We start from the raw sequence: 26,655 nt of genomic DNA, 5'->3' as shown, positions 1-26,655 counted from the left end.
TGATTTCAGACGAAATGTTTTCTCAAATCCATCTCCTTCATCAAGACGGCATAGGCTCACATCTACAGGATTGAAACCCATTTCTTGAAATTGTTTGAGATTTTCAGCAACATACTTGTAACCAGCCGCAGGGGGTTTTCTTGCTGGGCAGACAAGTTTCTCTGTTTTTGTCACTTGACACAGAGCACATAATGACCAATCTATTGGTTCTTCAGGTGGTGGTGGCTCAACTTCGATGTCAGGAACCTCAATGCGCTGAGATTCCTTTCACATTGTCTCGTCTACTGAAACCTGCAACAGAAACAAACGACAGTTAGTATATAGGTGAATTGGCATTTTTAATCGATCACTGACCGGCTCTTATATTGGCCTGGGAAAGTGTTACTGTCGCTTTTTTTTAATCCTTGAGGGTAGATTTATTAATGGACTAAGTGGCATATTTCTACTCTTCAGCGAACAATCATATGTCTTAGCTCTCCCACTATAAATATCATACAGAAGTTCTTGTCATCCAATTTTGATCATGTGGAAGGTTAGATAACAATAGTGTAAATCTTCACTGCGCCTAATTACTCATTTGATGCATTTTGGTATTTTGTTCAGGCTGTTCAATGGTTAAATCTTTTTAATTGGTAAAGCTAGATCTAAAATTTGCATTATTTCCGCGCCTTGAATGGTTTAGAAAACACCCTAATAATTTTTATTAGCCCTTTTGATAATTTATATACATTTTCAGTTAACACTTCTCATCATACATACAACCTTAAATCAGGATTAAGCCACCGTCACCGTGGTACAGAGGCTCGCCTTCCAGGAGGCCTCAGTGGAGATCCATCTCTGGTGCGTAGCTAATGGACACAGTAACTTCAAACATCAACCATCAAATACAAGACTATTCAGCCGAGATCTCTGCAGAGTGAATATTCAGCCGAGATCTCTGCAGAGTGAATATTCAGCCGAGATCTCTGCAGAGTGAATATTCAGCCGAGATCTCTGCAGAGTGAATACTTTTGAATATTCAGCCGAGATCTCTGCAGACTGAATACTTTTGAATAGTTAAAATCTTGTACTGTTGTAGCAGACCATATGATGAAATTATCGTATTTTACCCATGTGTATGAAACATCTAAAGTAAAAATATATCTAACATTGCAGTCAATATAAAAACATCTGAAATTCATTACAATTTTATCTGTAATATATTTTAGTCTTTACTTCATGGTGAAATTAATCTAAAATATTTTATAATACTTCTGCATCCACTAGTCCGAAATCAAAACATTGCATAGACAACACGGTGTCTTGCGTAAAAGGAGCAGAAATAGTTCAGTGAGTTTCGGGTAGAAGGAATTTATATACTAAAAAACTCTTATACTCCCATGTAGTATGTAGTTATTGCATTTTCGTGTGAAAAGCTGTCCTAATTCACAAATAGTAATGAAAGTTACCTTGATTTTGGTGCAGATAGGGCACTAGAAGGTCGTTCTTTACCGGCAGTCCATTCAAGAAAGTAATCATGCCCCGTCGTGGTGGATTCGCCCCTCGTGCACCCCCGTAAGTTTGGAATACATTTGTTTACACAAAGCTTGAATTTGCATAGAAGACAAGCTTCTAGAAACTGTAAGGCTTAAATCCTGTCATGAAAGTTGACTTTGCATTATTACATTGGATTTGAGCTTCTTCAAGGTTTAAACTTTTACTTTAAGCTGTTGTTTACTGATAGGATAAAGGTATTAGATAATTAGAACTTAAGAAAGTATTTTGGTCAATTTATAGTTTCACCCAACCATAGAATTTGATATGTGGCTTATGTGTATCTGGTGAGAAATGTTGTGATATGAATGATGGTGTATATCAATCTGTTGCAAATGCGTACTTTAGAAGTGATTAAGTATTTAAGTTATACACTTGTCTTATGCCTACATCTCCTGAACGAACTGGGGGGGACGTGTGGGAAATTGTGGTTTTTGGGTGGGGGAGACTAATAAATGGAGTAATGTGCGTTGCTAAACAGGTGTAAAATGAAGAAGACTAAAGAAACCCATAAATAACAAAAATATCCCATATCAGCGGGTACCGCACGCAGCGTCATGTTTGTTTACTAATGGTTGTAAATTTTTGTGACCAGAAGCGCTAGATTAGCCGCTCGCGCAAGACTTGGTAACTAAAGTAAACTAACCTAACCTAACGGAGGTAACGTTAGTTTACGGTTAGGAAGTCGTGTGCGGCTGGAGTGGACTTCGCTAAGTGTGACACATCTAGCGAGACATTGTTCGATTCGTTGGTAAACACAAAGATGGCTACCACTGGACTCCGGCCATAGAATGTGATTTTTATTTATTTATTTATTTTTTATGTTTTTGTTCATTTTATATCTGTTTTGCAATACACATTACTCCATTTATTAGTCTTCCCCACCCAAAAACCCCAATTTCCCACACGTCCCCCCAGATCGTTCGGGAGATGTAGGCATAAGTGTATAACTTCAATACTTAATTATTTCAAAAGCGATGGAAATGATGTACACCATTGTTCATATCACAACATTTCTCACCAGGAACACATAAGCCACATATCAAATTCTATGGTTGGGTGAAACTATAAATTGTCCGGTATGTTTTAGTTGTGCACCTACACGATATAGCATTAGAAAAATAAATATTAATTTTGTAAATTGTAATACATGAAGGTATTATTTTGGTCGTGCACACCTATGTGATGTAGCAATAGAAAATTAAATATTTTGTAAATTATAATACATGATTCATGAATGTATAATGTGGGATTTTCTTAGTGGAAATAAAGAATAAGAAACCTTTCTACAAGCAGATTTATTAATGAATGAAGTTTCTAGGATACAGTATGGACGCCATGCCTGTCCAGTCACATCAGACAACTGCTTTCACGTTGTAGATACGGGCGCATCCGCTCGTGGCGCCATGATCGCATGTCTACTGTTTACAACGCAATCTTTTGCTGCCCGCTTAAATAAATATGCCTCAGTTTGAATGCTTGCATCGTTCAGCACATGCACAAAGTATTCAAATTATCTTGTTGTGCAAGTGTATGCCCAATTCTTGAAATACAATTTTTTTTTCACCGATTTAAACGGAAGTTTGGTTATCAACCTCGGCAAAATAGTTGTCCGAGTAAAACTTTTAAGGTAAAGCATCAATGAACAAAATTTTAACCTAAATAAACATATTTTTCAACCCATTTTCTTCTGGAAACGATAAGCTTAAAATCGTTGATTAATCGACATTTGAGCTTAATGGCAATACATATAGGCATATAGTCACGTGCGAAACCATGCACGGCGCCGCTATCGCCATCTTTTGCGCCCTGTTGGATTTTTATTTTTGTTTGGCTTAGTTTGAATGCTTGGAGCGTTCAGCACATGCGCTGGGTATTAAAATTATCTTGTTGTTAAACAAGTTTATGCCCAGTTCTTCAAAACTTTACTAATTCTTACCGATTTCAACACAATTTTTTATATTAGCCTTGTAAAATTAGTTTGCCGAGTAAAAGTGTAAAGACAAGTAACTAAATCATACAATATTTAATATAATAATGTTGTTTATTAGCCTCTATTCTACCGGATATGAGCAACTTTGAAATCATTGGTAATAGCGCAGTTGTGCAATCTAAGTTTCTTGAAGCTTAGATGCCTATTTGACATATCATTGCCATGACAACGTGATAGGTGTCAGTAAGAACGGTGTAAGAGGAAAGTCCTGCATTGTTTTTGACATGCTCAGGAGATTTTTTGACCCATAAAACCTTTACATGCCAAGTTGCATGTCAGTTGGGCCAGCAGTTTGGATTTTATTGATTATTTCTAAATTGACAACAGTTGCCATGGCAACATGATAGATGTTAGTAAGAACAGTATAAAAGGAAGGTCCTGCTTTGTTTTTGATATGCTCAAGTGATTTGTTGACCCATAAAACCTTCACATGCCAAGTTGCATGTCAGTTGTGCCAGGGGTTTGGATTTTATTATTTCTAAATTGACAACAATTGCCATGGCAACATGATAGATCAGTGGTTCCCAAACTGGGGAAAATTTCCCCCTGGGGGGAAATTTGAACTTACCAGGGGGGAAATAATTACACTACCTACTAACTAAAAAGATCTCAGATGAATTTTCTCATGTCTGAGAGAGAGAGAGAATACCTATTTATCAGTATATATGTACATTTGAAAAATAAATTAGTACAGTAAATAGTTGCAGTGTGTTTTAACTACTTTTTCCCTCATACACATGAAGGGGGAAATCTGGATGGTTGAACTGGGTGCAGGGGGGAAATGACAGAAAAAAGTTTGGGAACCACTGTGATAGATGTTAGTAAGAACAGTATAAAAGGAAGGTCCTGCATTGTTTTTGACATGCTCAGGAGATTTGTTGACCCATAAAACCTTCACATGTCAAGTTGCATGTCAACTGGGCCAGCGGTTTGGATTTTATTGATTATTTCTAAATTGACAACAGTTGCCATGGCAACATAATAGGTGTTAGTAAGAATAGTATAAGAAGAAGGTCCTGCAATGTTAATGACATGCTCAGGTGATTTGTTAACCCATAAAACCTTCACATGCCAAGTTGCATGTCAATTGGGCCAGTGGTTTTGGATTTCATTGATGATAATCTGAAAATTGACAACTTCATGGTTGCCATGAAAAGGCAAATATGGTATGATGGAGATGTCTGACATTGTTTTTGACATGCTCATGTGATTTGTTGATCCATATAACCTCAGGTAATCTGAATTTTAATAAAATTGGACCAGTGGTTTAGAGTTAATGTGTATTTCTTTACCGAAATCTTAACAAATTTGTTATGGTAAAGTCTAGCCAAAAATGCGGGCTAAAAATAATTAAAAAAATCGTATCTCCCTTATTTTTCAAGCTATTTCAAAGATTTAAAAAGCATTTTGTTTCTAATAAAGTTGTCTTTCATATGCAACAATGATTTAAAGGTTATTCTTTTTTTCTTTTTTAATTTTGTGCCCGTACTTACACGTTGTGAACCAGATGTTCTCCAACTCCAAATGATGTTAATAAGTACTGTCACAAAGACGATAGGGCTACCTTAGACTTAGAGAGAACGCGGGGTTCTGCCGTTGTCTGTTAATTGCCCGAGGTACAATAATAGCCAGGCCATCAACATATGTGATGATGACGACGACCCAGATGATCTTTAGAATTTGAGGCACTGAATTAGAAAACATTGGTTAGGTCATGTAGATTAACTAGATTAGGATAGGTTAGAATAGACTAATTTATCATCCATTCATTTCTTTGAATTCGGCACCTATCAAAACAAACATGGCATATCATTCAATTGCCGCACCTTCGTTTGTCAGAAAATACGTTTTAGCAACTTTTTTTTTGTTATTGATTTCCACCTAGAAAATTGCATATGTTGATCTATTATAAGTTACAAAATTAATAATTAATTTTTTATTACTATATCGCATAGGTGTACACAACTAAAATTTTACCTTCATGTACGTAATATGTGATTTTCTGGGTGGAAATAAATAACAAAAAAACTTGCTACAAGCAAATCTACTATTGAACGAAACCACTAGGATACGGTTGAGATGCCATGTTATTGTCTGTCCAATCCAGTCCCTGTCAGACGATGGCTTTCACATTGTGGATCAGGTGTTTACTAACTCCAGGTGACATTAATAAGTGCTGTTACAAAGACAATAGGGTTTCGTTGGACTTTGAGAGAACACAGGGTTCTGCCATCATCTATTAATTGCCCTAGGTACAATAATAATCAGGCTGTTGGCATCCGTGACAACGACAACAACCAGGATGATCTTTAGAGTTTGAGGTACTGAATTACTAGATACACGTTAGGTTAGAAGAAATGAATTTATCATCCTTTCATTTCTTTGACCTCAGCATCTATCAAAACAGTCATGGTGTATCACTCAACTGCTGTGACTTTGTTCAATAGTAAATTTGTTTTAGCAATTTTTTTGTTACTGGTTTCCACCAAGAAAATTGCTTATTACATTGATGTATTGTAATTTACAAAATTAATAATTTTCATTTGTAATATAGCATAGGTGTGCACTTCTAAAAAATTACCAGGTTAAATTAGGTACTATCCAGTTTCGTTTATATCACTTCAGTTCAAGGTTTAGTCCTCCCTAAGATTTACACAGGGAGAAGGAATTTTTTTCTGAAGTATTTGGGTTAGGTTAGGTTAGAGCCATCTACATGATCATGTCTACATCAGATTTAATGCTGAAATTTCCAATGTCCAATAGCTTTTGATGTTATTTTGATTATTCTGATACCAGTTTCAGTTGCAAACCAATGGTTTCATCTCCATCCTCCTGTAATCATAGGGAAATATTAGGAAAGCAGGGTTTTTGGTTATGGCATCCAGTCACATAAGTGTAGTATTTACCTGATTGTATCTTATGGGAAGGGGAGCTATGCTAGTTTGTTTTTAAATTCGTGTATAGTTTTTGGACACACTATTGTTTTATCCAGTTTGTTCCAGATACCACTCTGTGTGGAAAACTTTTTTTTTCAGGTCTATATCTATCGTTTTTGAATTTCTTTTCATGTCCCCTTTTATTTCTCTTATCCCAATTTAGTAACTACTCTCTGTCAATTACTTCTGTGCCTTTCATGATTCTGTAAATGGTCAGCAGGTCTCCTCTTTCTCTTTTTTTGATATTATTTTAGTTGTACAAAGGGTGAAAGTGGCAGTAGACTGGAAGTGAGCATTAAGGGAGAGCGACTGGAGGAAGTGGATAGTTTTAGATACTTGGGTGCAAATGTGGCAGAAAAAGGTGGAGTGGAGGTAGAATGTAGATTAAGAGAAGTGAGTAAGTGCCTTGGTGGATTAAATAGAGTAATGAGGAATAGACATTTGGGAATGGATGCTAAGAGGAGACTGTATGAAGGAGTGATTGTGCCAACAGCACTGTATGGGGCAGAAACATGGAACATAAGAGAGGAAGAGAGAAGGAGTTTGAATGTGTTTGAGATGAGGTGTCTGAGAAGTATGATGGGGTTACTAGGCTAGGTAGAGTGAGAAATGAGGAGGAGAACAGGAGTGGAAAGGGAGTTGGGAGATAGGGTTGATGAAAGAGTATTAGGATGGTTTGGACACATTGAAAGAATGAGTGAAGAATGACTAGTAAAAGAGGTATGGAAGGCAGATGTGGAGGGAGTGAACATGAGGGGACGTCCTAGGATGAGGTGGATGGATGGGGTGAAGGGGGCTTTGAGGAAGAGGGGAATGTCTGTTGAGGAAGGACGGGAGAGGACAGAAGACAGGGGTGAGTGGAGAATGGTTGTATATGGATGATGTTGTGATGCATGAAGTGGAATGGGGGGTGAGGTAGTATGTGTGAGCAAAATTTGACACAGCCCGAAGGGATTTCTCCCCGTCCTCTCCTTTTATGCAATGGGGGGATGGAGAGGGGGGGGTCGCCAATTTAATGAAGCGGCCTTGCTGTGGATGTGCTGTGTCTTGCGACACTGCTTCTGACCCAGGGCAGTAAACAAGGTGCAGGGATGACCCGTCATCCAGGAGGTGCTAAGATAAGAGGGAAGAGGGAGGGTGGAGGGGTGTGGAGTGTATTTAGGGATGGAATGGGTGGGAATGATTTTATGCCTTTTCCTTTTTGACTACCTCCCTTGTAAGGGGGAAAAAGCCTTGGTATATGTATGTATTTTAGTTGTGTACACCTATGTGATATAGCATTAGAAAATTAGATATTAATTTTGTAAATTATAATACATGAACGTAATATGCGATTTTCTTGGCTGAAGTAAATTTACTAAAAGAAAAAAGCCAATAGGATACGGTCTGGATGCCATGCCAGTCCAGTCACTATCAGATGATAGCTTTCACATTGTGGACTGGGTGTTCTCCAACTCCAGGTGATGTTAATAAGTGCTGTTACAAAGACAATAGGGCTTCCTTGGACTTTATGAGAGAACACAGGGTTCTGCCATCATCTGTTAATTGCCCAAGGTACAATAATAATCAGGCCATCAACATCTGCGACGACGATGATGACCAGGATGATCTTTAGAATTTGAGGTACCAAATTACTAAATATAGGTTAGGTTACATAGGTTATGTTAGGTAGGTTAGGATAGGTTAGAATAGACTAATTTACCATCCTTTCATTTTGTTGCTACCAGCTAAAATAATCACCATTACTGGAAATTTTACAATTTTGTGTGCATTACCGTGGGAACTGCTGCAGGATCTGCACATAACTATCATTCCTGTTAAACTGTCTTGGTCGAAGTTCTTCTTGTTGGAAAAAAAAAATCAAAGCATGCCATCCTCGTTATTGTTTTTAATCTTGCAAAGCAACAACTTTGCATGAGTCAAGCAGTTTTCCTGACTTTGGAGACATGAACTGACCCCTCCGTAGCACATACAACTTATAAAGAATGTGCTCGTGCACCACAGTTCTGATAAGCCACTCTGACACCACCTGAAGTTCTCTGGTAGTACCCCTCATTGATTTTCCAGGATTAACATCAATAATATTTGAATTTGGTTGATAAGCTGTGGTGTTCTTATAGTATCCTAACATCTGTAGTGCCTTTTCCTCGTAGATACAGTTGCAATGTTGTCACCAGTGGCTTTCATTCCTACACAAACTTAGTGAATGAAGAATCTTGCAATATTCAGAAACTTGGCAATTTCTAAATCACTGTATTCCACACAGAGTGATGATAACTGCGTGTCTTTTCATTTCTTTTGTTATAATGTCTGCCATGGGTGTCTGTCAAGACAAAAATGTATATTAATCCGATTGAAGATAGTAACAATGAAAATATTGTGTCCTCAAATATCCCTCGCACCCTGTGTATGTGTGTGTGTGTATATATATATATATATATCATGTTTGTCTAAAAGTGTAGTGGACTGGAAGAGTGCCTGTATATTTGCACTTCACAAGAGAAAAGAGGACAAGTGTGAGTGTAGTGGTTTCAGAGGAATCTGATTGTTGAATGTAATTGTGAAGGCTTATGAGAGTGTTTTGAGATGATTAGGAGAGGAACAGGGAGTAATTAGTGAGGAACAGTGGGTTTAGGACAGGTGGGGGTTGCATGGATCAGATTTTTGTGGCAAGGAGAAAGCTATAGGAAAAGGTAAGGATATTTTTTGGCCCTTTGTTGATTTGGAAAAGGCTTATGGCAGGGTAGATAGGAAGGCAGTGTGGGAGGTATTGCAGATATATGGTATAGGAGGAATGCTGTTAAGAGTAGTCAAGAATTTTTATGACAGTAATAAAGCGGGTGTTAGAGTTAGAAATGGAAAGAGTGAGTGGTTTGAGGTAAAGGTGGAACTTCACCAGGGATGCATTATGTCGCCTTGGCTGTTCAATATATACATGGATGAATGTATATGTTGACATATGTAGAGAACAAAAAATAAAAAATAAATAAATGAATAAATATGAAAAAGATATAAAGACAAATGCAAAGACCAACATAAACCATTTTACAGATATGTAAATGAAAAACTTAAAGACAAACATGAAATAGTGAAACTATGTGAAGGAAACAGAATATATAGACTTAGAAATGACTGAAGTAATGGCCAGGCATTTTAGATCTGTATTTACAATTGAAAGCTCACAAATTTGGGATGAAGGACAGCAAGAAGGATCTAAAGATTAAAAAAAATAACTGTGACACAGAAAGAAATAAGAGACCAAATAAAGAATCTTGATGTCAGAAAGTCATATGGGCCCGATGGAATAGCAAACTGGATATTGAAAGAATGTATAGATGAAGTTACAGACAAAATACACAAGATAATTTACTTCTCACTCAAAGAAGGAAAAGTACCACAAGATTGGAAAAATGCAAATATAATACCAATATATAAAGGAAACAAAGAAAATCCAACAAATTATAGACCGGTATCCCTTATAAGCACAACTGCAAAAATATGCAAAAAAAGTTATTAGAAATAAATGGATTAAACACTTGGAAGAAAATATACTAAATCTAGGTGCAAATGTAGCAGGAAAGGGAGGAGTGGAGGTAGAATGTAGATTGAGAGAAGCGAGTAAGTGCCTTGGTGGATTAAAAAGTGTAATGAGAAATAGACGTTTGGGAATGGATGATAAGAGGAAATTGTATTTACCTAGTTGTATTTTATGGGACAAGAGCTATGCTCGTAGTGAATTGTGTATAGTTTTGGCATTCACTGTTTCTCCATTTAGTTTGTTCCAGACATCAATCACTCTATGTGGGAAGCTATTCCTATTCAGGTCTTTTATAACTGTCCTTTAATTTCTTTTCATGTCCTCTTGTTTCTCTTCTGTCCCACTTTAATAAGTCGTCTCTATCAAGAATTTCCATCCCTTTCATAATTTTGTAAATGGTCAGTAAATCACCTCTTTTTCTTCTGTTCCAGTGTTGACATGTAATTTCTCCAATCTTTGTTCGTATGTCAGATTTGACAGTGTAGATGCCATTTTTGTCACTGCTGTTTAGATTCTTTCATTTTCTTATGTTCTTCTTTGTGCCAGGTGCCCATAGTGTTGCAGCATATTCTAGTTTAGGTCTTATTAGTGTAGCCACTATTTTTTTTACCATCTCCTCATCTATGTAGTCAAAGGCAACTTTCATTGATCTTAATAAGTTAAAAGTCCCTCCAAATAATTTATTGACATGTTTATCAGGTATCAAGTCACTTGAGATGATTACTCCCAGGTCCCTTTCTGAATTGACTTTTTTGACTTCTTTGTTTCCAATTCTATATTGACCTGATACTCAATTTTTGCTTTTTCCAAATTCCATTATGCATTTCTTAATATTGAAGTTCATCTCACATTTCTGACTACATTCCCATATTTTGTCTATGTCTTCTTGTAGCGATCTGCAATCTTCTGTTATCACTCTCTTGAGTAATTTACCATCATCAGTAAAGAAGTTCATGTAACAATTTACTCCCTCATCCATATCATTTATATATATGGGAAACCTTAAAGGAGCCAATACAGTCTTGCAGGACACCACTTTTCACATCTTGCCACTTCAAATTTTTGTCTCTAAGTACCATTCTCATTTTTCTCCCAATTAAAAAATCCTTCATCCACTCCAGTGGCTTACCTTGTATTCCTCCTATTATTTCAATTTTTCTTGTTAATTTATTGTGTGGTACTTTATCGAATGCCTTCTGCAAATCCAAGAAGGCGCAATCTGCCCAGCCATCTCTTTCTTGTATTATCTCAATTAATCTTGAGTAAAAGCAAATTAGGTTTGTGGTACACGATATTTCACTTCTAAAGCCAAATTGTTTAGGGTTTACTATTTTATTTTCTTCCAATTGTTTGGAAGGCAAATCAAGTAAGAAGAAAAGGTAAAAGGTGCAGATGGAGAAGATGGAAGAGAAGGCAGTTAGGGGAAGATGGGCAGAATTTTTAGGGAGTTGCTAAATGTGAAGGAGGATAGGGAGAGAAAGATAGTTGCAGTGGGAAGTGCTAAGAGAATGACTGTCATGAGTGAGGATAATGGAGGAGAAATAAGGATGAAGTGAAGGCAGTTGTTAAGATGGTGAAAGCAGGTAAGGCACCTGGTCTGGATGGATGCCATGAAGAATGTCTAAAAAAAGGGAGGTACAGTGATGGTGGACCAGCTGGTGAGGTTATTTAATGTTTGCTGGAAAGAGGGTAGAGTGCTGGATGACTGGAGGAGTGCCTGTATAGTTCCACTTTACAAAGGAAAAGGGAACAAGTGTGAATGTAGTAGTTTCAGCTTGTTAAGTGTAGTTGTGAATGCTTATGGGAGGATCTTGATTGAGAGGATTAGGAGAGGAACAGAGGGAGTAATTGGTGAGGAACAGTGTGGAATTAGGACGGGTAGAGGTGTGAAAGAAGAAAGCTGATGATAGATGTGGGTAAAAGTAAGGTGATGCGATGTACAAGGGGTGAAAATGGCAGCAGACTGAAAGTGAGCATTAAGGGAGAGCGACTGGAGGAAGTGGATAGTTTTAGATACTTGGGTGCAAATGTGGCAGGAAAAGGTGGAATGGAGGTATCATGTAGATTGAGAGAAGTGAGTAAATGCCTTGCTGGATTAAAAAGTGTAATGAGGAATAGACATTTGGGAATGGATGCTAAGAGGAGACTGTATGAAGGAGTGATTGTACCAAGAGCACTATATGGGGCAGAAACATGGAACATAAGAGAGGAAGAGAGAAGGAGTTTGAATGTGTTTGAGATGAGGTGTCTGAGGTGAGGTGTCTTTAAGTACCACTCTCATTTTTCTTCCAGTTAAGAAATCCTTCATCCATTCCAGCATTTTACCTTGTATTCCTCCTATTATTTCAAATTTTCTTATTAATTTTTTATGTGGTACTTTGTAGAATGCCTTCTGCAAATCCAAGAAGGCGCAATCTGCCCAGCCTTCTCTTTCTTGTATTATCTCAATTAATCTTGAGTAAAAGCAAATTAGGTTTGTGGTGCATGATCTTACACTTCTAAAGCCGAATTGTTTGGGATTTATTATTATTTTCTTCCAAGTGTTTGGTCCATTTGTTTCTGATGACCTTTTCACATATTTTTGCTACTGTGCTTGTAAGGGATACCAGTCTGAAGTTTGTAGGATCTTCCCTATTTCCTCCTTTATATATTGGTACTATGTTTACATCTTTCCAATCTTGCAGCACCTTTCCCTCTTTGAGGGAGAAGTCAATTATCTTGTATAGTTTATCTATCAGTTCATCTATACACTCAGTATCCAATTTGCAATTCCATCTGGTCCATGCAATTTCCTGACATCTAGGCTTTTTATCTGGTCTCTTATTTTTTTTTTTTTTTTTTTTTTTTTTTTTTACCTTTATTTCTTTCATCATGGGTGATCTTTCTTGTTGTTCATCTTCCAAGATTGTGAGCTCTCAATTGTAAAAACAGACCTGAAATGTCTGATCATAACTTCTGCCATCTCTGTGTCATCTATATATTCTTTATCTCCTTCACACAATTTCACTATTTCATGTTTATCCTTTAGTTTTTCATTTATATATCTGTAAAAGAGTTTAGGTTGATCCTTTCATTTATCTATAATATCTTTTTCATAATTTCTTTTTTCTTTCCTGTGTATATTCACATTTTCGTTCCTAAGTTTTATATATGTTTGCCATTTGGAAGTTTTTTATCTTTTTTCCATCTTTTCCAGGCTGTGTCTCTCCTGTCTCTAGCCTCACTACACCTTTTGTTAAAACAACATTTTATGTAGATCTCTTTGTTTCTTTTTTGGTACATATTTGTTAATCCTTCCTTGTACTTTTCTTTGAATATGTTCCATTTGTCTTCCAATTTTGTTTCCTCTTTAGAGAATTTATCCCAGTTTGTGTTTTGGAATTTTTTTCTTAGTTTTACAAAGTCCGTTTTGTTGTACATTAATCTTCCTTCTCTATGTTTGTCATTCCTATCCATTGTTCTTTGTTTGAGATGAGGTGTCTGAGAAGTATGATAGGGGTTACTAGGCTGGATAGAGTTAGAAATGAGGAGGTGAGGAGGAGAACAGGGGTGGTAAGGGAGTTGGGAGACAGGGTGGATGAAAGAGTGTTGGGATGGTTTGGACACGGAAAGAATGAGTGAAGAAAGACTAGTAAAAGAAGTGTGGAAGGCAGAAGTGGAGGGAGTAAACATGAAGGGGCGGCCTGGGGTGGGATGAATGGATGGGGTAGGGGGGCCTTTGGGGAGGAGGGGAATGTCTGTAGAGGAAGGACGGGAGAGGACAGAAGACAGTGCTGAATAGAGAATGGTTGTGTATGGATGAGGTTGTGATGTATGAGGTGGAATGGGTGGGGGATGGGGGGTGAGGTAGTATGTGTGAGAGAAGATTGACGTAGCCCGAGGGCATTTCTCCCTGTCTTCTCCTTTTCTGCATGGGGGGACGGAGAGAGGGGCCACCGATTTTATGAAATAGCCTTGCTGTGGATGTGCTGTGTCTTGCGACACTGCTTCTGACCCAAAGATATGCATTTTTTTAGCTTTCAAAAAAAGTAAGTATTTAACTTTTGAATATTATAATTTTGGCCTGGTTTTTCCAAAATTGTGCTTGAGAATGTCATGTAGTTCTCTGACCAAAAAACAAAAGCTTTACCTGTATTCCCCCTAAGATTGTGATTTGCAATGTTAGTATTAGAATAATTAGGATTGCATCAAAAGCTATTGGACAAAATATATTTAATTTTCATGAGCTAATTTTCACTTGGAATCTTCATTGAAGTAACCTGGAATCTATTGACTACACTCTCTGTAATCATTCTACTTATGGACTGATTTTGAATTTGGTTTTGAGCACACTGATAACTGACAAGTGATTTTCCTAAGAGGAAAATTCATTGGCTGAGGTACTAATGACAGGTACCTGCTGTGGTGGCTCTGCAAAATGGGGAGCATTGCCCATTTTTTAAGTATAGGTGAATTTAGATTTTGGTGTATACTAGTATTTTGATTCTTTCCTTAGATATATATTTTTTATTTGTTTTATATTGGTAATTGTCATAATTAGTGCTTGTATCACTTTTATAGAAGAGCAGCTCCACCACCACCACCACCACCCAGGCCAGCACCTCCCCCACCTCCAGCTGCTGCACCTGCACCTCCCCCAGCTGCAGCTGCTCCTAAGCAACCTGGCTTGTTTGCTCAGATGGCAGCAACAGCTGGTGGAGTGGCAATAGGATCTACAGTTGTATGTATTATCTTTATGTAGGGAGTGAGTCATAGGGTGATTGATGAAAATTAAAAGTACTGTAATTAAAATTTAGATAGTTTTATTATAGAATTTTACTTTGAATCTTGTTTCTCTTGAGATTTGCTACAAGGAACCATGATTATTCCTTTTGTATTGTTTAGTGGTACATTTATTTGGTATAATTCATTTAAGGGCCATGTAGTTGGACATGCACTTACTGGAGGTGGCAGTTCAAGTCAACCTCAGGCAGCTCCTGCTCAGGCAGCTCCTGCTCAGCCTGCCCAAGCAGAAGGATATCCACAGTACCAGGGTTATGCACCAGCACCACCACAGCAGGTAAGATGCCCACTGGTTCCTCCAACCCATGCAAAATGCAATGTAGGATTTGTTTTGTTAGGTGGTAGATGAAGTGTCAGTTTTGGCACATAAGCAGGAAGGGGTTACCATTTTATTGGTATCAATTGTGAGCAGTAAAGGATTATAGGACTATTGATACATATACCAAATGCCTTTTCCCCCTTAGAAAGGGAGGTAGCCACTAAACAAAGGCATAAAATCCACTCCTGCCCTTTCCAAACCCCCCCCCCTTCCAATATTCCACTCCCATCCATCTCTCCTTCTCATCTTGGCTCCTACTGGATGATGGGACATCCCTGCTTCTTGCCCACTGCCCTGGGTCAGAAACAGTGTAGCAAGACACAGCACATGCATAGCTGGGCCACTTCATTGAATTGGTGACCCCCCCCCTCTCTCTCTCTCTCTCTCTCTCTCTCTCTCTCTCTCTCTCTCTCTCTCTCTCTCTCTCTCTCTCTCTCTCTCTCTCTCTCTCTCTCTCTCTCTCTCTCTCTCTCTCTCTCTCTCTCTCTCCATCCCCTCATGCAGAAATGGAGAAGACAGGGAAAAATCTCTGTGGGCTGCATCAATTTATTTTTCACACATTCTCCCTCACCTCCCATCCCCCACCCACTCCCTTTCATGCATCACAGCATCATCCATACACAACCATTCTCCATTCACCTCTATCTTATGTCTTCTGCCTTCCTCAACAGACATTCCCCTCTTTCCCAATGCCCCTTTTACCCCATCCATCCATCTCATCCTTGGTTGCCCCATCATGTTCACTCCTACCTCTGCCTTCCACACCTTTTACTAGTCTTTCTTCACTAATTCTCTCCATGTGTCCAAACCGTCCCAATACTCTTTCATCAACCCTATCTCCCAATTCCCTTTCCACCCCTGTTCTCCTCCTCACCTTGTTTCTCACTGTATTCAGCCTAGTAACACCTATCATACTTCTCAGGCACCTTATCTCAAACACATTCAAACTCTTCCTCTCTTATGTTCCATGTTTGTCCCATACAGTGCTGTTGGCACAATCACTCCTTCGTACAATCTCCTTAGCATCCATTCCCAAATGTCTGTTTCTCATTATACTTTCCCCCAAGGCATTTAGTTGCTTCTCTCAATCTACATTCTACCTCCACCACTTCTCCCTTTCCAGCCACATTTGCAACCAAGTATCTAAAACTACCCACTTCCTCCAGTCTCTCTCCCTTAATACTTACTTCCAAACTGCTTCCACTTTCTCCCCTTGTACATCTCATCACCTTTTACCCACATTTATCTTCAACTTTCTTCTATTGCACACCCTCCCAGACTCTGTGACTAACTTCCTCAATCCATCTCCTGATCCTGCTACAAGCCCAGTGTCATTAGCAAACAACAGCTGGCTTATCTCCCACTTTTCTCCATTTTCTTTAACCATCTCCAATCCTTGACCCACCACCCTTGCTTTACCTCTCGCACCACCCCATCCATGTATAAATTGAACAGCCAAGATGACATAACACATTCTTGGCGAAGTCCCACCTTTACCTCAAACCACTCGCTCTTCATTTCTGATTTTAACACAAACTCTATTATTGTTGTAAATACTCTTGACTGCTCTTATAAGCTTTCCCACTATCCTATATATCTGCAATACCTCTCACAGTCCCTTCCCGTCTACCCTGTCATAAACCTTTTCCAAATCCATAAAGGTCCAAAAAACATCTTTACCTTTTCCTAAAGCTTTCTCACATATCTGTCTTACTGCAAAAATCTGATCCACACAACCCCTACCTGTCCTAAACCCACACTGTTCCTCACCAGTTACTCCCTCTGTTCCTCTCCTAATCCTCTCAATCAAAACCCTCCCATAAGCCTTCCCAACTACACTTAACAAGCTAATCCCTCTGAAACTACTACACTCACACTTGCCCCCTTTTTCCTTGTGAAGTGGAACTATACAGGCACTCCTCCAGTCCTCTGGCGTTCTACCCTCTTTAAACAATCATTAAATAACCTTACCAGCCAGCCCACCATCACTGTACCTCCTTTTTTTTTAGATATTCTGCATGACACCTATCCAACCCAGGTGCCTTACCTATTCTCATCTTAATAACTGCCTTCACCTCATCCTTCCTTATTTCTCCTCCATTTTCCTCACTCATCACTGTCATCTTAGTGCTTCCCAGTGCTACTACCCACCTTATCTTCTTTCACATTTAGCAACTCCCGTCATCCAGGAGGTGCTAAGATAAGAGGGAGGGTGGAGGGGTGTGGAGTGTATTCAGGGATGGAATGGGTGGGAGTGATTTTGTGCCTTTTCCTTTTTGGCTACCCCCCTTGTAAGGGGGAAAAAGCCTTGGTATATGTATGTACCTGGACTTTAGTAAGGTGGAACTATACAGGCACTCCTCCAGTCTTCCGGCACTCTACCCTCTCTCCAGCAAACATTAAATAACCTCACCAGCCAGTCCACCATCACTGTACCTCCTTTTTTTAGACATTCTGCATGGCATCCATCCAGACCAGGTGCCTTACCTGCTTTCATCATCTTAACAACTGCCTTCACTTCATCCTTCCTTATTTCTCCTCCATTTTCCTCACTCATCACGGTCATTTTCTTAGCATTTCCCACTGCAACTATCTTTCCCTCCCTATCCTCCTTCACATTTAGCAACTCCCTAAAATATTCTGCCCATCTTCCCCTTACTGCCTTCTCTTCCATTATCATCTCTCCATCTGTACCTTTTACTTTTTCTTCTCTACTTGATTCGCCTCCTCTTCCCCTCTTAATTTCTTTCCAGAACATCTTTTTATTACTTTCAAAATTTTCTGTCATACTCTTACCCCACTTCACATCTGCTCTCCTCTTTGCATCCTTTACCTTTTGCTTTACTTCTCTTTTCTTTTCTTTGTACCTTTCATATGACTCCCTCGTCCTATTTTGTAACCAATCTGTGAAAGCTTGATTCTTCTCTTCTACAACCTTCTTTGTTTCCACATCCCACCATTCAGTACCCTTCCTTCTCTTTCCTCCTGTCCTTCTTGTTCCACACACCATCCTTGCACGCTTTTTGACTCCCTCCTTGAACCATCCCTATTCCTCCTCCACACCTAGCTCTACTGTATCCTTCACTCCCTCCCACTCCTCCTTCAGCTTCTTCTTGTACTCCTTCTCCTTTTCCTTTTCATTTAAAGAGGACAAGTGTGAATGTAGTAGTTTCAGAGGGATTAGCTTGTTAAGTGTAGTTGGGAAGGCTTATGGGAGGATCTTGATTGAGAGGATTAGGAAATGAACAGAGGGAGTAATTGGTGAGGAACAGTGTGGATTTAGGACGGGTAGAGGTTGTGTAGATCAGATCTTTGTGGTAAGACAAATATGTGAGAAAGCTATAGGAAAGGGGAAGGATGTTTTTTTGGGCTTTTATGGATCTGGAAAAGGCTTACAATAGGGTAGACGGAAAGGCACTGTGGGAGGTTATGCAGATATATGGGATAGGAGGAAAGCTTCTAGGAGCTGTCAAGAGTTTTTATGGGAGTAGTAGAGCTTGTGTCAGGATTAGAAATGGAGAGAGTGAGTGGTTTGAGGTAAAGGTGGGATTTCGTCAAGGATGCGTTATGTCACCCTGGCTGTTCAACTTATACATGGATGGGGTAGTGCGAGAGGTAAATGCAAGGGTAGTGGGTCAGGGATTGGAGATGGTTAAAGAAAATGGAGAAAAGTGGGAGGTGAGCCAGCTGTTGTTTGCTGACGACACTGCACTTGTGGCAGGATCGGAGGAGGGACTGAGGAAGCTGGTGACAGAGTTTGGGAGAGTATGTGATAGAAGAAAGCTGAAGATAAATGTGGGTAAAAGTAAGGTGATGAGATGCACAAGGGGTGAAAGTGGCAGTAGACTGAAAGTGAGCATTAAGGGAGAGCGACTGGAGGAAGTGGATAGTTTTAGATACTTGGGTGCAAATGTGGCAGGAAAAGGTGGAGTGAAAGTGGAGGTAGACTGTAGATTGAGAGAAGAGAGTAAACGCCTTGGTGGATTGAAGAGTGTAATGAGGAATAGACATTTGGGAATGGATGCTAAGAGGAGACTGTATGAAGGAGTGATTGTGCCAACAGCACTGTATGGGGCAGAAACATGGAACATAAGAGAGGAAGAGAGGAGGAGTTTGAATGTGTTTGAGATGAGGTGTCTGAGAAGTATGATGGGGGTTACTAGGCTAGATAGAATGAGAAATGAGGAGGTGAGGAGAAGAACGGGGGTGGAAAGGGAGTTGGGAGATAGGGTTGATGAAAGTATTAGGATGGTTTGGACACATGGAAAGAATGAGTGAAGAAAGACTAGTAAAAGAGGTATGGAAGGCAGATGTGGAGGGAGTGAACACGAGGAGATGTTCTAGTATGAGGTGGATGGATGGGGTGAAGGGGGCTTTGGGGAAGAGGGGAATGTCTGTTGAGGAAGGACAGGAGAGGACAGAAGTCAGGGGTGAATGGAGAATGGTTGTATATGGATGATGTGATGCATGAGGTGGAATGGGTGGGGGGATGGGGGGTGAGGTAGTATGTGTGAGCAAAATTTGACCAAACCCCCGAAGGGATTTCTCCCCGTCTTCTCCCTTTATGCATGGGTGGACGGAGAGGGAGGGGTCGCCGATTTAATGAAGCGGCCTTGCTGTGGATGTGCTGTGTCTTGCGACACTGCTTCTGACCCAGGGCAGTAAACAAGGTGCATGGATGACCCATCATCCAGGAGGTGCTAAGATAAGAGGGAGGGTGGAGGGGTGTGGAGTGTATTCAGGGATAGAATGGGTGGGAGCGATTTTATATCTTTTCCTTTTTGGCTAACTCCCTTGTAAGGGGGAAAAAGCCTTGGTATATGTATGTACCTGGACTTTAGCAAAGCATTCAACAAAGTGCCTCACCAGAGACTACTAAATAAAATCAAAGCCCATGTCATAGGAGGAAAAGTGTTGGAATGGATTTGAGCTTGGATTAGTAACAGAAAACAGTGGGTCATTATAAATGGTGTAAAATCCAAATTGGGTTGGTTGGTTCTAGTAGGGTCCCCCAGGGCTGGGTTTTTGGGTCCTTTATTGCTCATTATGTATATGAATGACTTGGACAATGGGATGTTAGTAAGTTTGAGGATGACACTAAAATAAGTCGCCAAATTAGGTCAAGATATGATGCCAAGATTCTGCAAGATGATCTTAACAAATTGTTCACATTGTCGGTGAAATGGCAAATGAACTTCAATATCTCAAAATGCAGTGTGTTAAACATAGGGCTACACAACCCCGAAAATAGATATAGCTTAGATAACATGTTTTTAGAGAGAACTGAGTGTGAGAGAGATTTGAGTTGTAGTGAGTCCTGATTTTAAATTCAGGAATAAAGCAAGCAGAATATTAGATTTCATTGGTAGGATGGTTATGAATAGAAGTGCAGAGATAATTATCAAACTCTGTCTAGCATTAGACCCATCCTTGATTATGCAGTACACTTTTGGTCTCTGTCTTATAGAATGGACAACAGTTCACTAGAATTAGTACAGAGAATGACCAAAATGATACAAGGGCTCAGAAATTTACTTTATGAAAAGAGGCTTAAGCACCTTAACTTACATACATACATACATATACCAAGGCTTTTTCCCCCTTACAAGGGAGGTAGCCAAAAAGGAAAAGGCATAAAATCATTCCCACCCATTCCATCCCTGAATACACTCCACACCCCTCCACCCTCCCTCTTATCTTAGCACCTCCTGGATGACGGGTCATCCCTGCACCTTGTCCACTGCCCTGGGTCAGAAGCAGTCTCGCAAGACACAGCACATCCACAGCAAGGCCGCTTCATTAAATCGGTAACCCCCCCTCCGTCCCCCCATGCATAAAAGGAAAAGACGTGGAGAAATCCCTTCGGGCTGCATCAAATTTTGCTCACACATACTACCTCACCCCCCATTCCACCTCATGCATCACAACATCATCCATACCCTAACTTACACTCTGGAAAAACAGAGTTCAGGGTGTTTAAGTGGATCAAAGGTTTTAACAAGGGTGACAAACAAGTTCGTCATATTAAGACAACAGGGCAGGACTCACAGTAATGGATTTAAACTGGACAAATTTAGATTTAAGAATGAAATAGGCAAGAATGGGTTTACTAACAGGGTGGTCAACAAATGGAACAGGTTCAGTAACTATGTAGTGAGCACTGAAACTATTAGTTGTTTTAAGAAATGGTTAGACAACTTTATGGATAGGGATGACAGGTGGTAATGGACATGGAACTGCCTAGTGTAGGCCTCATGGTCTCTTGCAGTCTCATTCTCATGTTCTTATGTACTCTACCCATCTTCCTCTTACTACTTTCGCTTTCATTATTATCTCTCCATCTGCACCTTCTACCTTTTCTTCTCTACTTGATTCGCCTCCTCTCCCTCTCTTAATTTCTTTCCAAAACATCTTTTTATTACTTTCAAAATTTTGTCATACTCTTACCCCATTTCACATCTCTCCTCTTTGCCTCCTTTATCGTATGGTTTACTTCTATTATCTTTGTACCTCTCATATGATTCTCTCATACTGTTTTGTAACCAATCTGTGAATGCTCACATCATCTCTTCTACAACCTTATTTGCTTCCTCATCCCACCACTCGCTACCCTTCCTTCTATTTCCTCCCATCCTCCTTGTTCCACACATCTTTGCACACCTTGTGACTCCCTCCTTGAACTGTCCCCATTCCTTCGCTCCCTCCCACTCCTCTCTCACCTTCTTCTTGTACTCCTTTTCTTTCTCATTTAAGCATTTCACTTTAAGCACCTCAATATCTTCTGTCCTTTTCCTTTCTCCATCTAACGTCCACTCCCAACTTACCTCCCACCAAAAAATGATCCGATATTAACCCGCTCTCTCCCCTTAGAACATGTACATTCTTAACTCTTCCTACTATCCTGGTTACCTATGTATAGTCTATTAACACACTATCTGCCACCCTTCCATCCACTACCCTCTCCCATGTGTAATTATGCTTGACTTTCTTCCTAAACACTGTATTTGCTATCATCTGTCTAGACACATCTCCACCATCAGCTCTCCACTACAATTTTTTCCTGGATACTTTAGGATCTGTATTGGGCACCCCTACAGACCAGAGCCACACATCATTTTGTCTGTTGTAGAGGAAATCTGTATCCATAGAAAAATTATGATACTTTATTATACTGTGACATACCTCCATTATGCTGTTCCTCCACTCTTGTTATTTTCCTGTACCACTTCTCTTAATATTTATTTTCTCATTTTGCCGAACTCTGTGGTGGGGGAAAAGAATACTGCCAGCAAGTATTTCCACTTAATTCATATAAAGCGACAAAAACAGAATGGGGATAGGAATAGGCATCCTTCTCCCTGTAGCCCCAAAGGGGACATTCCCAAAAAAAGCAATGGACCATTGATAATCTTCCAATTTTTTTTTACTCATACACCAGCTTCTTCAATATGTATTTTGTATGAAAAAAAAATTACCGTTATACATTAGTCCTAATTATCATACATGTTTCATTGATTTATGTGTCTAAAATGAGTAAAGTTATTGATGATTTCTAACACCATATCCAGAACATAACACCAAAATGTTCACCTATGCAGATGATCTGATGTTGAAGACTCGTTCACTTCCAGATCAGAAAACATGCTCTTTAAGACCTCTTAGCTCAATACTACACACCTACCCCACCAATATCAGTCCCACAGAAAAATCCTTTTCAAGTGAAGCAAAAATCATACTGGCACACTTTTGATCAAGACACCATCCAGTTTTAAGGTGGTACCAGCACTAACCACAGTATCAAGCTGCCCCACACTATCCCAAGACAACAGCACACTATTACTTCCTTAAATGACTTATGAATTTGGTGGCTATAACTCTCCAGCAAGTGACCTGGATCAAGAGATTAATTTATTGATTGGGGCTGTGACCTCCATTATATTATTTTTCAGACTATTCTAATTTGTCTAGTAAGCTTGGTTGCTTTTAACCAGTATTGGTGTGCTTAGTTGTTATGCATGCATAGGTGTGCTTTGGTGTTATGCTCTGGATCTAGTCTTAGGTCAGGTTAAAAGCATAGGTGAGGGTATTGCTCCAAGGGGTACTTCATTGTACAGTGTTTTCATCCCAGAAATTTGGTTTGGGTTATTGTACATTGTCTGCCTACTAAGAAGTTTGTTAGCCATTTCTTGTAATTTTGAATATCTGTCTGCATGATTATTTTATCTTGTTTTATAGTATGTGTTTAGGAACTTCATTGCATGCCTTGTTTATATCTATAGGATGACATTTGTGATATGTGTGCTGGAGTAGCTCTCCTTGTCTCTATGATTGGAGATGTGGGACTATCTTTATATCAAGAGCTTCTTCCCCCATATAAGGAAGGTAGACAAATCAAAGGTATGCATCCATTCCACTCCCATCCACTACACATGCTTCCCACTCATGTTAGTTCCTCATGCGTGGGTTAGAAGCAATGCAACAAGACACAGCACATCTATAGTATGGGCACTTCTCTTTCATGGCAACCCCCCCCCCCCTCTCCATCCCCTCATGTGGAAATTAAAAAAAGAGTTAATTTGGGGGTGGGTGGGTAGATTAGTTATTTTTATTTCTACATACATATATACACCAAAGGTTTTTTTCTCCCTTACAAAGGAGGTAGCCATAAAACAAAGGCATAAAATCCATTCCCACCCATTCCATCCCTATATACTCCACTCCCATTTGCCCCCTCCCTCCCACTTATCTTGGCTCCTCCTGGATGATGGGTCATCCCTGCATCTCATCCACTGCCCTGGGTCAGAAGCAGTGTTGCAAGACACTGCACATCCACGGCAAGGCCCCTTCATTTAATTGGCAACCTCCACCCCCGTCTGTCCCCCCATGCACAAAAAGTGAAGACGGGGAGAAATCCCCTCAGGCTGCATCATATATACCAAGAGCTTTCTTCCCCCTTACAAGGGAGAATCTTGATTGAGAGGATTAGGAGAGGAACAGAAGGAGTAATTGGCAAGGAACAGTGTGGATTTAGGACAGGTAGAGGTTGCATAGATCAGATTTTTGTGGTAAGACAGATATATGAGAAAGCTATAGGAAAAGGTAAGGATGTCTTTTGGGCTTTTATGGATCTGGAAAAGGCTTATGACAGGGTAGACAGGAAGGCACTGTGGGAGGTTTTGTAGGTATACGGGATAGGAGGAAAGCATCTAGGAGCTGTCAAGAGTTTTTACCAGAGTAGTAGAGCATGTGTCAGGATTAGAAATGGAGAGTGAGTGGTTTGAGGTAAAGGTGGGACTTCGTCAGCGATGTGTTATGTCACCCTGGCTGTTCAACTTATACATGGATGGGGTAGTGCGAGAGGTAAATGCAAGGGTTGTGGGTCAGGGATTAGAGATGTTTAAAGAAAATAGAGGAAAGAGGAAACTGAGCCAGCTGTTTTTTGTGGACGACACTGTGCTTGTAGCAGAATCAGAGGAGGGACTGAGGAAGTTGGTGATAGAGTTTGGGAGAGTGTGTGAAAGAAGAAAGTTGAAGATAAATGTGGGTAAAAGTAAGGTGATGAGATGTACAAGGGGTGAAAGTGTCAGCAGACTGGAAGTGAGCATTAAGGGAGAGTGACTGGAGGAAGTGGATAGTTTTAGATACTTGGGTGCGGATGTGGCAGGAAAGGGAGGAGTGGAGGTAGAATGTAGATTGATAGAAGCAAGTAAATGCCTTGGTGGATTAAAGAGTGTAATGAGGAATAGACATTTGGGAATGGATGCTAAGAGGAGATTGTATGAAGGAGTGATTGTACCATGAGCACTGTATGGGGCAGAAATATGGAACATAAGAGAAGAAGAGAGAAGGAGTTTGAATGTGTTTGAGATGAGGTGTCTGAGAAGTATGATGGGGGTTACTAGGCTGGATAGAGTGAGAAATGAGGAGGTGAGGAGGAGAATAGAGGTGGTAAGGGAGTTGGAGATAGGGTGGATGAAAGAGTATTGGGATGGTTTGGACACATGGAAAGAATGAGTGAAGAAAGACTAGTAAAAGATATGGAAGGCAGATGTGGAGGGAGTGAACATGAGGGGGGCAATGTAGGATGAGATGGATGGATGGGGTGAAAGGGGCTTTGGGGAAGAGGAGAATGTCTGTTGAGGAAGGATGGGAGAGGACAGAAGACGGGTGAATGGAGAATGGTTGTATATGGATGATGATGTGATGCATGAGGTGGAATGGGTGGGATGGGGGGTGAGGTAGTATGTGTGAAAAAAATTTGACGCATCCCGAAGGGATTTCTCCCCGTCTTCTCCTTTTCTACATGAGGGGACAGAGAGAGGGGGTCGCCGATTTAATAAAGCGGCCTTGCTATGGATGTGCTGTGTCTTGCGACACTGCCTCTGACCCAGGGCAATGGACAAGATACAGGGATGACCCGTCATACAGGAGGTGCCAAGATAAGAGGGAGGGTGGAGGGGAGTGGAGTGGAGTGTATTAGAGATGGAATGGGTGGGAATGGTTTTTATGCCTTTTCCTTTTTGGCTACCTCCCTTGTAAGGGGGAAAAAGCCTTTGGTATATGTATGTACAAGGGAGGTAGCCAAAGTCAAAGGTAATCCACTCCCACCCATTTCATCCCCACATACTCCACTCTCATTCACCACCCCTCCCTCCCTATTTTCATGGCTCCTGCTATATTTCTTTCTACTACTGTTTAAACAACTAGCATCTCACCAGCACATTGCAGAATCTCTTCTGTGAGTAACTTGTGTGGTGTGCTAGTCAAGTGGCTGTTTGTGGTCATTTTGGAGCCATGGTTCTCCTGAAAATGAGACCTGGGTAGGTGGATTTATTGATTGCACACAGAACACATCATCATTGACATTTAGTAGACATTACAGTATGCCTTCACTAAGAGACCCATTAGTGGCTGGTGCTGGCTTTCTCGAAGCTGCAGGTGGCCTGTAAGAGGGAAGTGGGGCACCAAGTATAAAAGCTGAAGTATGGCAGATTGGCAGAATATATGTTTCTGTTTTACAGTATGCCTCTCAGGGACCATCTGAGCCAACAGGACCTTGTGCTTGGGAAGTGAAGCAATTCCTCCAGTGTGCTCAGACCCAGTCAGATATATCGGTGTGTGAAGGTTTCAATGAGGCCCTTAGACAATGCAAGGCACGACAAGCAGGTAAATATATGCATTATGTTGTCCCATTGTATAGTCAACATTTTGTTCACAAATTGACCATAATAGTATTTAACCTAGAATCAGTTAAACAGTATAATAGTATACATAGTCTTGAATTTTGTTTGTAGTCAATGAGAACTGAGGAGTTTCATTCTAGTAATATGTTGTGTTTTTCATCAGATGGGCCAACATTCGCTTAAGAAAGCAAGTCTCCACATAGAAAATGAATTATCCTTGATTTAGTTCAGAATTGTTATTCATCTGTTATTACTGAAAAGGTAGCATTTAGAAATTAAATATGAGGGAATAAATAAAATAACTGAAGAATGCAGACAGCCAGAAACCCAGTGGAGATGTTTAAATATATACATAGCCTTTTATTTTAAAT

At 39.9% G+C, this 26,655-nt stretch overlaps 1 protein-coding gene across 1 annotated transcript in view; it reads left to right on the top strand.

Annotated features, from left to right (window-relative positions):
- The first annotated feature begins 1,183 nt into the window (after nt 1-1,183).
- The window catches only part of LOC143018127 (coiled-coil-helix-coiled-coil-helix domain-containing protein 2-like), a 25,536-nt gene continuing 64 nt past the window's right edge, over nt 1,184-26,655 (top strand). The window contains exons 1-6 of the mRNA XM_076173294.1: nt 1,184-1,329; nt 1,465-1,554; nt 14,561-14,720; nt 14,916-15,059; nt 26,123-26,267; nt 26,448-26,655. The exon at nt 26,448-26,655 is cut by the window's right edge and continues 64 nt beyond it. Coding sequence (XP_076029409.1) covers nt 1,517-1,554; nt 14,561-14,720; nt 14,916-15,059; nt 26,123-26,267; nt 26,448-26,467 — 507 coding nt within the window. The 5' untranslated portion in view covers nt 1,184-1,329; nt 1,465-1,516 and the 3' untranslated portion in view covers nt 26,468-26,655. The remainder of the gene's footprint in view (nt 1,330-1,464; nt 1,555-14,560; nt 14,721-14,915; nt 15,060-26,122; nt 26,268-26,447) is intronic.

Source organism: Oratosquilla oratoria, chromosome 1, assembly GCF_046742065.1.
Source record: "Oratosquilla oratoria isolate Oo_2021 chromosome 1, ASM4674206v1, whole genome shotgun sequence".
Classification (NCBI taxonomy): Eukaryota; Metazoa; Arthropoda; class Malacostraca; order Stomatopoda; family Squillidae; genus Oratosquilla; species Oratosquilla oratoria.
The sequence above is the reverse complement of the archived record's forward strand: the minus strand, read 5'-3'. Positions and strand labels throughout refer to the sequence as shown.